This window comes from Vidua chalybeata, chromosome 2 (genome assembly GCF_026979565.1).
Source record: "Vidua chalybeata isolate OUT-0048 chromosome 2, bVidCha1 merged haplotype, whole genome shotgun sequence".
NCBI classification, from domain to species: domain Eukaryota; kingdom Metazoa; phylum Chordata; class Aves; order Passeriformes; family Viduidae; genus Vidua; species Vidua chalybeata.
The window spans coordinates 4,198,112-4,216,006 of record NC_071531.1 but is presented as its reverse complement, the minus strand read 5'-3'; the positions used below and the strand labels follow the sequence as shown (position 1 = coordinate 4,216,006).

General features: G+C 43.8%; 1 protein-coding gene across 1 annotated transcript in view; it reads left to right on the top strand.

Moving 5' to 3' along the window:
• The first annotated feature begins 546 nt into the window (after positions 1-546).
• Positions 547-17,895, top strand: part of DSCAM (DS cell adhesion molecule) — a 446,344-nt gene continuing 428,995 nt past the window's right edge. The window contains exon 1 of the mRNA XM_053936664.1: positions 547-607. Coding sequence (XP_053792639.1) covers positions 565-607 — 43 coding nt within the window. The 5' untranslated portion in view covers positions 547-564. The remainder of the gene's footprint in view (positions 608-17,895) is intronic.

Here is a 17,895-nt window from a genome sequence, read left to right as displayed (position 1 = left end):
AGCTGCCGGAGAGCGAGGCAGGAGGGGAGCAGAGCGAGGAAAGAAGCAGGCAAGGAAGGAAGATGTGCCCGCCTGCCCGCCCGCCTGCCGCCGGGCCGAGGGGAGCCGTGTGAGGAGCAGCGGCAGGAGGAAGAGGAGGAGGAGGAGGAGGAGGCGTGCGAGGAGCCGGCTCGCCGCGGCTCGGGGCCGGCCGCCGCTGCTGCCGGGGATGCTGGTGTGGCCGCGCCGGAGGATTTTGTCACCTGTGGCCCTGCCCCCGCCGCCCTGCGGGCGCCTCCCCGAGCCAAGGACACACCTGGGCCCCGCCGCGCACCCGCCCCCCGCCCCCGCCGCCGGCCGCCTCTTCCCCCGCCCGAGCGCCGGGCGAGTGTCGGCGGAGCCGCGGGGCTGCAGGCGGGGCTGAGCGCTCGCTGGGCGGACGAGCGGCCCCGCAGGCTCCGAGCAGCCACCAGCCGAGCCAGGCGGCGGCCGGACCCGGTGCGCGCTGCCTGCCAGCTCCGGCCCGGCCGTGGGCGCGGCGGGCGAGGGCGAGCCCGGAGCGGGGAGCGGGGGAGCGGCGGGGGCATGTGGATGTTGGCCGTCGCCTTGCTCCACAGCATCTCGCATGGTGAGCCCCGCCGCGGGCATCCCTTCCCTTGTCCCCATCCTTCCCTTTCTGCCGGCCGGGAAGGGGAGCGGGTCGCGGTGGTGGCTTTTGTGCCGGGAGCGTCGCGCCGGCTGCGGGAGCCGCGGGGAGAAGGGCGAGGAGCGAGAGCGCCGTGATCGCTTAAAGTCGCTCACCTCGCAAAGTGACAGCCCGGAACCTCCGTGCCTGCCTCCTTCGGAATGAGACGGTGCTTGCAGAGGCGAGGAGGCAGAGAGGCGCTTTTTCTTTCTTTCTCATCTGGAAAAGTAGAGAATTTTTGCCAAGTGCCGTAGAAATCCGTCAGAGCACGCGGGGATAATTTGAAGGGCTTTCATCCTAAGCGGTCGCGTTGAGATATTGCTTCCTTTCGCATCTTTTTTTTTACTTCGCCCTCTGCTTTCACCTTACGTTTTTACATATATTTAAGAAGTAGTATTTTAAATTTATTTAACTTTCATAATTTCTCCGTGAAGGTACCTGTTCCGATTTTTTTTCCCCCCTCACTCATTTATGTAAAAATATGCACGGATAAGCATTACATCATCTGGAAAGGTTGAAGACTTTTAGTCAATTATAAAGTTAGGAAGGGAAATTAGAGTAGAGATAGAATAAGGGTAAACCTGTTATTCTTTATTTTTTTTTTTTTTTCCCTTCTGCCAACTCTTTGACTGACAAACATTTATTGCAGTTTCTGTGCGTTTTTAATAGTGGGTTGGGGTATTTTGGAACATTTAGATATATTTGATTGAAAACCATGGCATGTGTAAAAATATGCTTAAATTGCTTAAGTTTTATTAGAAATGCACGTTTAGCATTGCAGTTTTAAGGACAGAAAACAAATTATTCTGGGGTGCCAGCTATTCTATTGCACTGCCTCCTCCGATCCGAGAACGTAACATTGCCTGTAATGCTTTTCACCCTGCCAGATAAATCAGATTAAACACACAATTCTTGAAATAGGCAAAGCAGGTAGAACAGGGAAAAGGTTTCTCGTGTGGAATGAATGAGAGAGGAGCACAGGACAAAGTGTGAGGATTCCTGAAGGATGGAAATAATTGAACCTCTGGCAGAGGGTGAGGGATGAATGCTGGATGAGGGTGCCTTCACATCTTCTTAAGTAGACACTAGATGAAAAAATGCACTGACAGGCATGGCTGGTCCAGTGTGAAGTGCTGGGGAGGGCAGAAATCAGGAGGTGAATCTTAAATGTGTGGATTTAGAGCGACCTTAAAAGCATTTTTGTCTTCTGCGTGCCTCAGAACACGAAAGGATTGAAATCCCCCAAAGTGTAAACTTGGAAATTTTTTTTTACATTTCTTTTGGCAGTAAGAAAACTGCAACAAGTTTTAACATTAAGAATTTATTTATTTATTTATTTATTTATTTATTTATTTATTTATTTTTAACAGACAGCAGCACTCTGTCTTTCCCTCTGTCCTCTCCAGCCAGATACCTTGGAGGGGGAGATTTGCTGTTAATAGGACAGACAGAATCAGCCTGGAAATGCGCTCTGACCAGTGCTATTCATTTAAAACTAGATTTGCATAGAAATGAACCCTGGTTCTCTCCAGAAATCATATTTTACAAGAAAAAAAAAAAGCGGATATTTTTTCTACTGTACTGGTGCTACAGATTCTATGTTCTATCCTAGTTAGTCCTCCTTGCAAGGGTTTTTTGAAAAACACAATAATTTTTGCTTTATGAGGTCTAAGTACCATAAAAATCACTTCCATTTTTTCCTTGATCTATGAAGTCAGGAGTAATTTCACTTTCAGTTTCCAAGTGTTTTTGGATCACAGTCAAACCTGAATTTGTCTCCCAAAGAGTGAAGAGTGTAATGTGTACATGATGGATGCATCTGCATGGATTCTGTTCTGCCACACAGCAACATCTGTACAACTGTGACTCCAGAGGGACTAAAATTAAATGGTTTTGTGTATAGTAATATTTTAAGATGTAAGCATTGTGAAAACATGTAGTGGGTGGTTCAACAATTCTTTGCAACTTAAAAAGTCTTTTTGTTTTTGGCGTCATACTTGATGTCAAAATGCAGATTTTTAGGGTCTTCTTAAGGGAAATCTTTGAAGAAAATGGCACCTACCTTCATGTTAAGACTGGATAAGATGGTTTTATTAGTTGATAACACTTATTAGGACTTATGAGGACCATTTTATCAGAGTCAAGAGTCGGAGAATAATATTTTTAAAGGACTTCAGATTTTAATGCAGTGTCATATCAGATATGTATCTCTTTGAAGGAAATGACTGCATATATAAATAGATATGTCACGTACACATTTATTTTCATTATTCTATCTATAACTCCATCTGAACTCCATTGTGTGACAGGCAGGGCTCTTTTATGAGTGTATCTGGGTGGGGGGGGGCAGGGGGACAGATTTCTGCTTGGCTTCTGCCATTGCCTTTTCTAACCCCTTATGGAACCACACCATGTTTGCTTAAAATACCAGCACAGGTATAAGTGGTTTTCCAATGTGCTACATCTCATTCTGATTTTAACTTAAAATTTTGTAAGATTATTCATATTCATGTTGGGTTTGATTTTTTTTCCTTTTTTTTTTCTTTCTTTCTGAGGGGAGAAATAGGTTAAAAATAAACCCACAGGTTTAACTCTGCAGTTGTGGTCTTGGGCTTAATTTCTGTTGGAGATAATGGAAACCGTCTGAATAACAATAACAAGGTTGGCCCCCATATTTCCCTACAGTCACTCAGCACAAATACATTTTGTCAAATTAGATATGAGCAGTGTCACTGGGAAGGCTTTATGTTTGTGAAATAGCTTCCTTCTGGGGACAATAAAGTACTGACATGCTCTTCCATCCAATTAGTATTTCTGAAGCCTGAAACAAAAACCTCCTCAAATACCTGGTTAAAGTTTATGTATTTTGTTGAGGGTTTTAAAGTCTCGTTGCTGTGAGTTCCTTAAGAATACAGGTAACTATTAACCATAAATGCATTGCAGCCCTGGAAAGTGCGTGGGATGATATAGACATCAGTGGGAGCTCTGCAGCTGAATTCACTACCTTGAAAGCCTGAGTCATGCAGTTCTAATCCTGAGCAAGGCTTTTGAGTTGCCTTTCAGGGTTACTCTACCTGCACCACCTTCCCTGTTACTCTGCCTGAGTATTCCAGAAGTGAGCAGCAGAAGTCTGCTGTAGCCTGGTCATAATTAGTAATAGGGCATTTCACTAATTGCAGGGAGAGAAGGCAGGGGAGGCTCTGAGGGGAGAATGGCCTCCTTCAAAATCCTGTCTCTTTTTGGTAAGGGCTGTGATCAAGCTAGTTCAGGTGCTGCTTTCAGAAATGAGGCTCTTTCAGTATCACTCAGTCTCTGCTGTGGATATGCTGAACCCATTTCCAGGCTTCTCCCTGGCTGCATTTCTTACATGCCCGTTGCCCACAGATGCTCTGCTCAAATCAATCGAGCATCGGGAGGCACCAATACAGCACAGATGACACTAAAAATACATTTCCATTAAAATGATTTCCTGTTTGAGTCCTCTCCCTGCCGTACTTCTATCAATGTGGGTTTTAGCAGCGTTTTGGAAGATGGAGAAGGATCACACTGAGCTGAGAGCAGGGGTTAGGCTGGAGCATGAGGAGCCACAGCGACGGTGGTGCTGAGCCTCCCCAAAGAAAATGGTGATTCTCAGTGCTGGGGATGCAACATCAGAGCAAAAGAGCAAGCTGCTCTCTTTGTAGAAACATACTGAGTACCTGCATAGCTTGTGTGGAATTGTGTAACCAGATCCTCAGCTCGAGGAGTTGAATGGATGCGCAGGAAGCATTCAGCTGGGCGCTTGTGTGTGGATGGCACAGCACAGCTCAGGGTGTTTTTAATCCGGTGTTACACGAGCTATGAATAACTATTAATTAATCACCAACTGCCAAGGGAAAAAAACCTGTTATTGCTGGGCAGTCAGAGGACATGGGGATATCTATATCTGTTTCTCTTGTGCTCGGGGTGTGCTGCTCCCCCAGGTGCTGGGGCTCTCCAGGGGGATTTCCTCCCGTGATGTACCCAGTGGCTGTGCTGGAGCTGGAGCCACAGGACACTAGTGGGCAGCAAACCACAGAATCTGTGTCTTCCTAAGCTGTGGGAGCACACAGAGGCAGCTCAAAGAGGCATTTTGCCTGTGTTTTTTTCTAGCAAAGGTCACTAAAAGCTGGTGGATGCTGCATCTTCTTCCCGTAGCGCTGGACAGCAGATGTGTGTGGTAGTGAAGGTGTTTTTGGGAGTGGTTCAAAGAGAAGTTGTTTTCTGCAAGTTGTAAAAACAAACTTCTAAACCATCTTAAAAAGGGCTTTATTACAGATCTCAGCTCTTCACTGTGATTTCATGCGACCACGGGATTGTTTAGGTTGGGAAAGACCTTTGAGCCCAACTGTTCCCCCAGCACTGCCAAGTCCAGCACTAACCCCTGTCCACAGGTGCCACATCTGCAGCTCTTCCTGCAGGAAGGCTGACTGTTCCAAGGCTGGAAAACCCTTCCCATGAAAAAATTTTTCCTCATATCCAATCTAAATCTACCTGGTGCAACTTGAGGCCATTTCCTCTCATCTTATCCCTTGTTCCATGGTGAAAAGATCCCGACCCCCACCTGCCTCCAGCCTTCTCTCATGGACTTGTGCAGAGCCACAAGGTCCCCCCTGAGCCTCCTTTTCTCCAGGCTGAGCCCCTTTCCATTTCCCTCAGCCCCTCCTGGGGCTCCAGCCCCTTCCCACCTCCATTCCCTGCCCTGGACACGCTCCAGCACCTCCAGGTCTCTCTTGAAGTGAGGAGTCCAGAAATGAAAACAGAATTTTGAATGTATTTCAGTGGAATTTCCTCAGCGCTGCTGCATCTGGAAAAGTTTAGAAGCTGATTTTAATTTTGTTTGTTCTTGAGCAAATTTTGTCTCACAACATACTGCTAATTTGAATTATTTGGGAAAATCTCATGGGTTTTGGTGATTAGCTCATCCAGAAAGTTCCTCCAGCTCATGAGTTGTGCAAGTCTCTGAGCTGGGCTCAGGTTGGGCCTCACTTTTTGTGTCTTTGCCTGAATAAGAGACTTAACTATGCTGTCCTCTCAGGTGAGGGGGTTGTTTGGGGTGGGGAAATAATCTCCTCTACCTATTTAGTAAACAATTGGAGTGATAAAAAAAAAGTTGAAAGCAACAAAATGAACAATCTTTTTAGGCGTGGGAGGTTGGGGCAATGGATTTAGGAGCAAAACATATGGAATTTTTTGTTTTCTCCATAAAGTTTGCTCTAATTAAAAAGTTAAGATGTGTGTAGGATCAGGGCCTGTTTGAACATACCACTCATTTAGCCTTTGATTTTATTTGGCACATGCCATTTATCAATCTCTTGGTCTTGGAGTCTTTCAGATTTACAGTAGGAAGGACTAATTCCATCTTCTACTTTAAAAATTGAAGATGAGACTATAACATTATATTCATCTTTTATGCTAATGTACATTTTTTGACACTTTTAATGTATCATTTCTTTTGAGTCATTGAAACTCTAAATATACTACAAAAATCCATTTAACCAACATAGGTCTGCAACATACTTCAGAACACTTAATTATTTCAAGGTGAATGTGTAGGTGTCTGCAGTTAAATTACTTGTTTCACAATATATTTTGAGTTATTTCATAATCTTATTTAATCATCACTTTCTTTTCATTTAAGCTGTTATGAAATCAATGAAATTAAGATCTGAAATTACAATTCTTCAAAAGAAGCTTTATCTTCTCAGTCTTCACCTCCCTGCCCCTTAAAAACATTTCATCAAACAATTTGTATTTCTGAAAACAAAATAACACAAAATGGGAGGTATTCAGTAATAAAATTCTTTCACAGCTCAATATTTTAGAGCGCTGAAGAGAACATCTTCAAGAGCAAGCCACTGATTCCTCAGGTACTTGTTGGCATTGGGAGCTTTTCTTGTCATGGTTTATCTTTGGATACTGCCATTCACAAAAAAACAAAATTCTTATTACCTCATAAGTACTTTTTTTTCCCCTATCAGAGCATTGAGTTACTCGTCAGAAAAATAAAAAGTAGTGTGTGTCAATAAATACCTTTCGCAGTGGAGTGGGCAACAAATGCTATGATCTGTTTTGAGGGAGGAAAGAAAGGCAAGTGGATGGACAGACAGGCTGACAGAGATTAGCAAGTCTTCCCAGCATCCCTATTTAAGCTATTTTTACTCAGAAGGCAGGGAGTAAGACTTAAGAGTGAGCCAGCAATCCTATTTATAGAAAGCCATTTTTAAATGCAAAGGCTCTGAGAAGGAGAGTCACCTCCATCCTAAACACCAGGCTCCCTGGAGCTCCCTCAGCACCGAGGAGGGAGCAGCCCGAGCTGCATCACTGATGTGCTCCTGCTGAAGCTTCCAGAAGGACATTTCCCTCAGAAATGCAGGAGTTTTGGCCATGGGGCAGCCCAAGAGCACGGCTGAAAATAGCTCTCTGCTCCACATCCACGTGGCAGAGGCAAAGGCACACACAGGGATCACCTGAGGAATTCTTTGCCTGGTGCCTCTCCATGTATTCTCTTGGAGATCCTGCTCGTGTGGCTCTCAGTGTAATTTGTCAGGGGTACAGTTCCTTCTGAGATTTTAAAATAAACATATATATTTCTGCACATTTACATATGTAAATCTACATGGCTTATAATTGCTTAAAAACTACTGCGTACGGAAAATCTGGCACTTGCTTTGCTGTCCAAGTGTGCTTGATGCTATTTTCTTCCATTAATTACACTGTAATCCCATGCAGAAAATTTGTGGCTTAAGGTCTATGTTTTGCACTAGACTAAAAATTATTCTCAGTAACTTTCTGCCACCTAAATTTTTGGAGTAACTTTGGGGAGCCCTCCAGTGTTTTAAGAACATCAGAATCATATTTTTGAAGTGACCGGGACTATTTCAAAGCAGCCAGAATATAATTACACTGCACTGTAGCTGCAAATAGTTGCCTATCTACATAATCTACTCACAGTGATTCTGTAGATAAGATTGTAGGGTTGCTGTGTCTATATAAATATCTGTTGGTGTGAAATCCTCTCACGTGGTTTTGCAAATGGAGTGGCTCGTGCTGAGCCTGCACGCTCGGGGCGTTCGTCTCTCAGCATTGCAGAGTGGCAGCCCCCAGTAGCTCCAGTTTTTGGGTGCCAAAATGGAATTCAGGAGTTTGTGGAAGACCTGGCTCCCTGCTCTCTTCTTTATCCCCATGATAAGAACTTGTTCAGTAAAGTTTTCTAGATGTTTAGTAGTTAGTGTGGAGTTCAAACGACAAATGTCAGTCTTTGAAGTGTGGTTTTTGTTTAAGCTGGCTCCTGTTTTAGCTGGGAAGAGTTTTTGGGATGCTGGAATGTGCAGGCTTGGAGGAACCCATGTTCCACCCACTAATCTCATTGTAGGATTTGAGTGCACCCAAGTCTACTTGGTTGCTGTTTTTCCCAGGCCAGGGAAATGTGATGCATAAAGTGCAAGCTCTGGCTTCTGTTAAATTCTCTTGTGCAATTGTTTTTCTATCGGAAACCATTGTGTTTTGGTTGGGTTTTTTTTGTTTTTTTTTTTTTTGTTTGTTTGTTTGTTTGTTTTTGTTTTGTGGTATTACCTTCTGAAGTCTTTGGGTTTTTTTGTGTGAGTTTTATTAGGAATTTTGGCCCTGACTCAGGAAAATGCTGTGAGTGCATAGAGTCAGTCACTTGATAATTATGAGGTGAGCATGTGACAAGCTGTTAGAACACTCCTGGCTTGAGCTAAGAACAGAACAAGTCCTTGACAAAGTCCTTTTTGTTATGAAAAGCAGATTCAGATGTCCCTGGAATGGGATCTTGCTGGAAAAAAAAGTCATTCAAGCAAAATAGGCTTTAGGTGGACCTCAGCTTAAACTGCAAAGTGGTTCACCATCCACATTACACATTGTTCACCTGAATTTTTTCCTCTCATTAAGTGGCTTTTCTGTGGGGCAGTTTAAAAGCCAGTTCACATATTATTTCTAGGCAAGGAAACCATAATTTGTGTTGCAACTGCACTTGTGAAGCACAAAGCAAAGTGTTTGCTGTGTCATGATATGAAGGAAGCAATTTGGGAAGCTGTCAGTGGAACAGAAGTTCTCCAGTTATGTTTGCAGACATCCAATGTAGAGAGTTTTTTGCATAGTTAAGTGATTTTCAAATGTCTACAGTAACATTTGCATTATACTTTATGCTTTTAGCTGTATTTATTTAGGGAGCTTTCCTTTGTATCTTTCTATTTTTGTTGTGTGACCTCAAGGTTTCTCTTCCACAATGACGACCTTTTCCACAGCCCTGTTGTGTGGGGGCTCTAGAAACCAGATTTTCATCATTTCAGGCACGGACAGTGAGGTTCATCCCACTATGGAACTTGAGTGCTAGGTGATGATTACCATGGTTTTTGTTGTGTCAGCTGTGGCTGAGGCTTTTTGTTCTCAACTTTTTTTTGTAAATATTGATCTATAAAATGCAGAATGAATGCTTAGGGGTGAGGGAGGGATGGGGGCACAAAGATAACTTTCAGTGGGGAGGGTAAAGGAAGTGAAAAGGGTGAGTTGGAATTGCACAGGTCTCCAGCCAGCGATGTAAGATGAGAAGAGGGAGGGCAGTCACAGGGCATGAATCCTTGTGGGTCAGCAGGAGGGCAGGCTCTGAAGGCCAAATTCGAGCTGGACAGGTTATGGGGAAGGATCCTGAAGTCCTGGCTTCAGTTTGCAGTGGGGAAGGCAAAGCTGAGCCCGTTCCCCTGTGAGCTGTGGGTGGAGAACACACAGAATTTGGCTCTGGGACTACTCAGTGCTCTGTTTTGGCTACTGGTCTGTGCCAGAGGAAGCTGGTGCTCCGCATGGATCCTGCTGTGTGCCTAGGGACAGGGAGCTCAAAATCTCAGCTTTACTGCCTGTACTCAGATTTTTCTTTCATTCTTATCTACTCCTGTTATTTAATCTCTGCTGTGGGCTTAGTTTGAGGCCTACTACCTGTCTTCTCTCCAAATTTTCCCTAGTTATTTATATTTATTTCAACTCTTCCCATGGAGGCAAATGGATTTGGGGGAGTGGAGGAGATCAAGGATGGGCAGCAATCCTACAAATGTCAGTGTGGCTGTAGGGTAGGAAGGGCAAGTTCCTCATCTGAGCGAAGGAGGAAGGAGCTGAGCTCCTTTATTGGGCAGGAGGGACATAATTAATCCTTGGAAAAAGAGGCTGAGCTGTCAGGCTTTCAGAGCAGCCCTGGCAGGGGTGATTTGCTGTTCAGCTGTTGGGAGCTATCAGGTTTAGTGCAATGTGGTCTGCTCAGGGCATGTGCCTGATCCCCCAGCCTCTCTCCTGCACCTCTTGGGGTGGGAATCCTGGGAACACTCCTGGCTGGAGGGGAGCAGGTCCCCAATTCCCCACTGGAGAGCAGCTCTTTGTCTCTCTACCAAATTGGAGAGCTGCTGGCTTAGCAAGTCCTGAGGAACACCCAGCAGTCATGGTGGGAACACACCCGTGGTGTGAAATTTTCTTTCAGGGGATGAAAGAAAGGATCAGGTTTTAGCTTTTCTGTCCTAGTCTAGAGTAAAAATCTTGTCCAAAAATTCTTCTGCTCTTCGCCAGTTTTTGCCCTTATCCATTGTTTGTGCTCGAGGAGCAGTGTGGCTTCAGAGAAATATGACTGTATATGCTCAAACTGTGCTTCTCCCACTGGTGATGGAGCTGGAGGCCTTCTGGAATATCCAACCGCTGGCACACATGAAGGCAAAGCAGGGCAAAAGAAATGCCTGTGTGAAGACACTCCAGCTGCAGCAGTTCAGTGCATATTTATTAAGTCCAAAAGTTAGTCCCTAGTGGATAAAAGCAATTAGAGCATTTCTACCACATCTCAAAATGCGTTTCCACAGAAGAGAAGAACACTGGGCCTTAGTAATTCCAAAAGGACTTAATGAGATTTAAAAAAAAATATTTTCCTAAATAATAGTAGTCTGATTGCTACTTAATTTCAAGAGGTTTTGAGAACTTTTGATGTCAGTAAATTGAGTTTCTGTCTTGTCTGTGTTCAAGGATAACAGCCTTGCTTGCTCACCATGCAATGCCATTGCTCTCCTTCCCCACACTGTTTCTGGTTCTCTCACTCCCTGGCATGGACACTCATTGGAATAATTGGGGTAGGGGTTAAGGTTGGCTGAGCATTTCAGCTCTGCCATTTCCTAAGGCATGTGCAGCTGGACTGGTGCTCAGGAAATTTTACACAAAATGAGGAGCATGTATGGAACAGCTTCCAAGTGGGAACTGAAGGCATCATGGCATGGCACAGTGCTGGTGCTCTAACGGGTTGGGAGGTGGAAGATGTGGGGAGCTGAGCTGGGATTGCAGCAGGGGATGTTCTCACTTGGCTCAGGACCTTCCAGAGGGCAGGAAGAGAAGACAGATTTAGGGGTGATTTTGGGGAGATGGTTGCTGTGTTCCAGCCTCTGTCTGATCATGGAGCAGTCTCAGGTAATGTTACCAGCTCTGTGTCCCTCCCCACTTTGCCATGTTGGAGCTTTTGGGAAAAGATGCAAAATCTCCTGAGTTTCTTTTAAGCTGTTGCTTGGAAAGAAACAAACAGGAATTTAAAGCTGGATGTTTTAAACAAGGAACATATTTTAGACACCATAACTTTAAAATCTGAATGGAACTACTTTCACTTTTTAATTAAGTGGCTTCCATGTGTGGTGGTGTGGGATCTCTCTCTTTGAGTCAGGAGTGTGTGCAGCATGGTGGTTTAACCTTCATGTCAGTGAGAAACTGATTTATTGCCTTATAATTGGGCAACCTAAAGCAACCTGGTCTAGTGGAAGGTGCCCATGGCAGGGGGATTGGACTTGGATGATCTTTAAGGTCCCTTCCAACCCAAACCATTCCAGGTGTTTTTTTTTTTAATTAGTTCATCTATCAGTCACTTATTGAAAGTGTTTTAAAGGGACATACAGCTCTGTTGCTGGGATGCTTCTGGCATCATCACCTGCAAAGGAGAGCTGCTTCCTGCTTTCTTGAGAGTTTCCAGACTCTGAACATTGATTGCACATAGGAGGGTGCTCAATATGGGCAAACCCTGAGGTATATTTGCCCTGTGCTGTATCTGGTTGCCTTATTTTATTAATGTACACTCATTCTGAGGAGCTGAAAGGATTATTAGCAATACCTCTGTAAGAGGGATGCAATCAATTTAAATTAGCTCACGCTTGAGCCTGTGTGATCTGGAGCCTTTAAAATGTAGGTAAGCAGCTCATCACTTTGCTCCCTTACATAACATTGTAGGAAACTTTTCCCAAGCTCAATCCTGTGGCACGTAGGCACATGGGTTAATTGTGAACTAGTGATTAGATTCAATGATCTCTGAGGTCTCTTCTAATCTCAGTGATTTTATGATCTTCTCTGTAAATGTTGCAGTTCATAACATTTGGATGTTTTTACTGTCCAGAGGAATTATCCATTTGAAAACCTAAACACTTATTCAGAGTAATTCAACTGTGTTAGTTTGTGTAAAAAATCAAACAAGAGACACCTCTGAAGATCCTTTTCCCTGTCCAAATCCTGCTTCTCCCCTTCCTCCTTTCCATAAATTCTTCCAGGCTTTGCCCTGCCTCTATATATCTCACCCTAACCAGTGTCATTTGATTGTGTGGGTAAAGAGCAGGGGTGATTTTCCTGGTCTCTCCAGATTTCTGCCTTACAGAAGTGGTGTGATTTTGCCAGGAAAGCCAGACAGTATTACACAGCAAAGCTCCCTTAATATCTCTTGCTTTTCCATTCTCGCCTGCCCCAAGCCAGAGAAACCCAGCTGATTTAGACTAATTATTTCAAATGCAGTTTGTAAAAGGATGCTAATACTTTGCTGTGTCCCTGAAGGTCATCTAAGAGATCCATAGTTAAACATTCATGTGGGAGACTCTGGGGGAAACAGTAAGGGATGATTTTAATGGAAACACAGTGGGCTGAAGTGTGTGCTCGTGCTCGAGTCTTCACAAGGCAAACGAGTGTAGTGGAGTGCTCCTGTGCTTTTACAGCTCTTAAATCTGAGTAAACTAAAGCCTGCAGACCCTGCTTGAACATCTTTCACACTGGAGAACTGTGTGTGATCCAGGACTGCTTCAAACTGCTTCTTCAGCACCACAATCCTCAATCTCTGTTGTGTTTTATTAAGGGAAAAAAAAAAAAAAAATTATCTGTGCACGATCTCTCGTCATTAAAATGTGCTGGGTGCCCAAGGTGTTTCTTCGTCTGTTCCTCTGGCAGCTTTTCCCCTCAAGTGATTATGCTAATTAGTGTTTGATCAGATGATTAAATTATAATTCGATTAATCCTACGTGCTAAACGCTCTGAATGCATTTCCACCGCCTGAATGCCTTGTGCTTAAGCATTCCTGTTTGCAGCTTGATAGGAGGCTGCTGCCTTTCCCCGTGCCTAATGGATTTTCTGTATTAAACCCACTACGGTTCCCTTTAATGCTGGGATGCAGGGGAAAGGGCTTTTTGTTTTCCTCCTCTGCTGCACAGAACCAGAAATAGGTAGGTTCCTCCTAGAGGATCTGAATGTTGCTAGGGATTGCAGAAAATAACAGAGGGGGGGAAGGTTCCAAGCTTTTCATTTTCTATTAATAAACTTACCCCATGTCCCGTTCATAACTCATAACTTACCAAGGCATAAAACTATGGTACAGCTAAATCCTCAATCTGTTTGCATTCTGAGTGGTATTTTCCCCAAATAATTCCCTCCTTTTCAAAGCCAAAATATATTTTGGTCCAGAGACTCTCTTCTTTGCAGAAGAAATTTTCTGTCTGTGTGAGAGTGGGGTAGAGAGAGAGAAGGTTGTTTCCACTCCTACTACCTGCTTTGCCCTCCTTTCCCCCCCAGGTTTATTTTTGCATGCCATCTCTAGGAGGTAATCTCCAGCAAGGGTGTAGAATGAAGAACACACTGAAATTATAACCTTGGTGCTGCTGAGAGATTAATGCTCAGGTGCAGCATTGCTTCCTTTGTCTTTGGGGTCCTGCATTTTTAGGTCATCTAATTTCATATGACTCAGTTCTACATACTGGAGAAAAACAAAAAAAAACCCCACCAATAAAAACATTATTTTTTTTTAAACAAGAGGTGTTTTGGCTTTCAATATTAAACATTTACAGGTGTTACATAGCTGAATATGTTAACTGGCTTCTCTGTTTTTATGGGGGTAGGCACCAGTGTCTTCCTCTGTCAGAGTCTGATAGTAATGAGTGGCTGGAGTTTAGAGGGAGGATGTTAAATTTAAATCCCTTGGTTTGTTTCCATCCTACAGTGCAGAAAACACTCTCATGGAACAGCCTCCCTCCCTCTTCCCCTCTCTCCCTCTCCTGAATTTATCTCAGGGGAAGTGTGAAACAGATTGAGCACAGGGTTGCCAAGACCTGTCTAGGGGGATTTTGCTTTTTTGTACCCCAGGTGTGGGAAGGTAGAGCGAGGGAATAGGGATGTAAAGGATGTTTTCTCTTCCCTCTCCTTCCCTTTGTTTACCTGAAAAGCTGTCAGAGATTCATAGAGCTCCTTTAACATCTTATTTTACTCCTTTCAGACTGTCTAGGAAAAAAATTTACCTGTGAGTTGACTGGCATGCTACAATCTATTGCCAGCTCTAAACCAACGTGGGGTAAATGAGTCCTCTGTTATTAAAGTCACAGAGGCCAAAAGCACCTTCATTCTCTCAAAGAGCAGTTGTGTGCCAGTGATGGAATACTGAGATCTCATGATTTAAGAGAATCTATGCCCTGCCAATGAATTCAGCCTTATCCTTTGCCAGAGACCCCATCCTGGGAATCTTCCCTCACCCTTGGCTCACCAGTTTGCACTCCTGCCTCAGTTCTACTCCCTCCAAACAGATTGTGGGCAGATGTTTGCTCTGCCAACATCTGTGCAGATTTAAGAAATTAAAACCTATGGCTGTCTCCTGCTACGTGTCTGGGAGGGGGAATTGCCCCTGATCCCACATGGGATGGATGCAAACCCCCTGCTTTATATTGCAGCTGGCCCATTCCCATGAACCCCTCCTCTGTCAGGGTTTTGGGGTGCAATCCTCCATCTGGAAGGCAGTGATGAGTAGCTGCAGGCAGTAATACCTTCAAGTGATCCAGATAAATAGATCTGGAAGTAGGCTTGTGTCACCATCCTCATTTTAGAACTGAAAGAATTAGGCTAAGCTGAATTAAGGCTCTAATTCTAAATGAAAGTGCTAGCTTAGGATGCTGCTTAGCTCATTCTTTTTAAAAGTTTAATTTCAGATTCATTTCCTGAGTATCCCCATGTGGACAGGTCCTCAGACTCTGCCTGGCCTTGGGTAAGCTACTTAAGCTTGTGACCTGAGGATGTTACTGCAAAATACACTAAAGCATGTGTGGGAAGTGCATTAAAAATTCCTTGGGAGATAATTGTATGCCTTCTTTGGTTTTGTTCTTGTTTTGTTTTGTTTATTTAGCATTCCCTGTGTGGTTTTCCAAACAGAAATCAGCTTTGCAAAGGTGATCTTGGAGTAGGGGAAAGATATCCAAGTGGGGAAAATGGCTGTGCTGAATGAGGCACTCCAAGCTATTCCACTGAAGTCTCTAACTCACCTCCTGTCTGTGTAGTGGGAGCATATCCCCTGCCCACCTGACAAGCACTCTTTTGGATGGATATAAATATCCTTAGAGCTTTGAGCCTCTGGAAATAGAGGAGCTCATGGTGAGCAGCATGAAAACCCTTTGGAAAATGCCATTTCTGTGTCACTGCCTTGTCCTTGCTCTTTCCATGGGAAGAACACATTCCAATAGTCCAGCAGCAGAGGTCAGTGCTGATTTGCATTGGAGAGGCAAATCTAAGCTCAGAGGGAAGGGGTGTAACCTATCCACACCTCCTGTGTCCAAATAAAACCCCACCACACTCTTCATTGCCACTGGTGCCACGTGCCTCAGTCGTGTTTTCCTGCGGGTTCTTCATGTAAGAACTGCTGGCTGTTGATAGGATATCACCATCCAGGTGAACAGCATGAACCATTGCTGTTTTAAGCATAAAACTCTTCCTAAATGCTACTGAAGCAGAGCTCAATATATCTGTAACTAGTCTGGCTTCCCACCTTCAGGCAGCTACAAACAGATACAGATGAATTTTGAAGAGGATCTCTGGGGGAGAGAGGAGGGACACATGGCTGACATGCAGCTCTGACCTCAGTTAAAGTCTCTTGAGGCTTGCACAGAAATCTGATGGACCTCTTCCTCCTTTCTAAGGGTGGCATTGAATATTTTCATGTTCTTTTTCCCCTGAGCACCAGCAGGTTTTTCAGAGTGCTGCTGTTCTGCCTGGCACACCTATTGCCCTTGCTGGGAGCAGTCACGCTTCCCTGGCTGGTTTTAATGGGTGTAAACCTTTCTCTGCTTCCCTCCCTGACCTTTCTCAGTGTGTTTGGGGCTGGCTGGTTGGTTTGGCCACAATTTGAGTGTCCTGTTTTAAAGGGAGGATCAACTGAGGTTGTTCTTCATGGTCAGGGCTGCACACAATTGCATCTGACAGTGGGGAAAAGGGAAAGAGCAGGTTCACAAGCTGGGGCAGCCCCTTCCCTTCTTAAGTCTTTGATTTGGGGGGACAGCCTCACCCCAAGGTTATCCCACTCTCCAATCTGCCTGTATCTAATGACTCCTAATTTTTCCTTTTTCCCCCCAGAAATCAGCACTTACATGTTGGACAGTGAGAAATATTGTCAACTGCCTCCTTGTCTTTTTTCGTATGTGTTTTTTTTTTTTTTTTCCTGTTTTTTTTTGGGTTTTTTTTTCGGGTTTTTTTTTTTTTTTTTTTTTTTTTTTTTTGTTTTGTTTTGTTTTTTTTCTGGAAAACGTGGCTTGTGTCAGGTGCAGCTCCAGATTGCCCCCAAACCCTGTAAATAGTTTGGAACAAGTGCATGCAGTTAGTCCTGTCCAGTCTCTGAGAAATCCCTGTGTCTTGCAGGTGTCTCAGTCCTCTGCTGTTTGCAACATCTATTTTTTGTATATCTCAAGAGAAAAGGAGGTACATGAGGTTATTAGAATGAGGAAATGATCCTCTGCTACTAATCTGGATATTTTTCTCTTAAAAAACCCCAAAACCAAAGCAACAACAACAACAAAACAAACCCCTCAATGCCCCCCCCCCAAAAAAACCAAAAAAACAACCAAAAAAAAAAAAAAAAAAAAAACAACCCAACAAAAAATCCCCTGCAGCTTCCTCTTGGAATTGGGTCCATGAGCAGCTGACTACGTTTGCCATGACAATTAGTAATGCCTAGAAACAACAACTAAACAGAGCAGAAATAAGATTGTCTGGGGAGAGGGGATAAAAAAAAAACCCAACAAAAATCACTGGATAACCCATATGCTTTATTTTCTAAGTGGAATTAGTGCATCCAAACTATTTAGCTACTGTATGCACTTCAACTCTGGGCTACCCATGTGTGGAAGGTTTTCTTGGCTGGCGGGCAGGAAAATTTAAATTTTTCTGTCTTTTGCCTTTTCCTCTTGCATTAACAGCTAGTGCAGCACTAGCTCTCACCTCAGGAGGAAAAGCTGCTTCTTCCTGCTGTCCTCCCTTCTCCTGCCCAGGGCTGTCTCTGGTGCCATCTCACAGCACTTGCCAGTCCCAAAAAATTGGTTTGAAAGTGAGGAGAGTAATTTACCCATGTTTTAACTTATTTTTCTCCTACTGTTCCCTTTTCTGTCCCTCCTCAGTCAGACCAGAAATGTAAATATTCATCTTCAGAGATGACTAAAATTGCATGAGAAATTTTTCTTTAGCTCTGCCAGAAAGAAGTTTGGATTCACACACCTGGAGTGGATCTTATTCCCACTTGGAAAAACTGACTTAATGATAATAAATGTGTTTCTACAAAATCAATACTCCTTTCAAGTTCTGCCTGTGCTTTCATCAGCTTGGGGTGTGTATGTGGGAGAATGTTTAGAAAGAATATTCACAAAAATGCTTTCTGGCAAAGGAAGAGATCACAGATCAGATCAATGAGATTTCCACAGAAAAGAGAATTGAAGTGATTTAATTTTATCAGCCAGCAATCTTACATTCGGGACCAGTTATGTTTTACTGGTGTCTCTAGCAAATAAACTTCTTTGAGGAAACATCACAGACAAATAATTTTATAAAACCTCAAAAACCAAAGCCTGGAATGCAATTTCAAAATGAGCACATGCACTTCTATAAAACCATTAACATGCACGGCCTTTGAT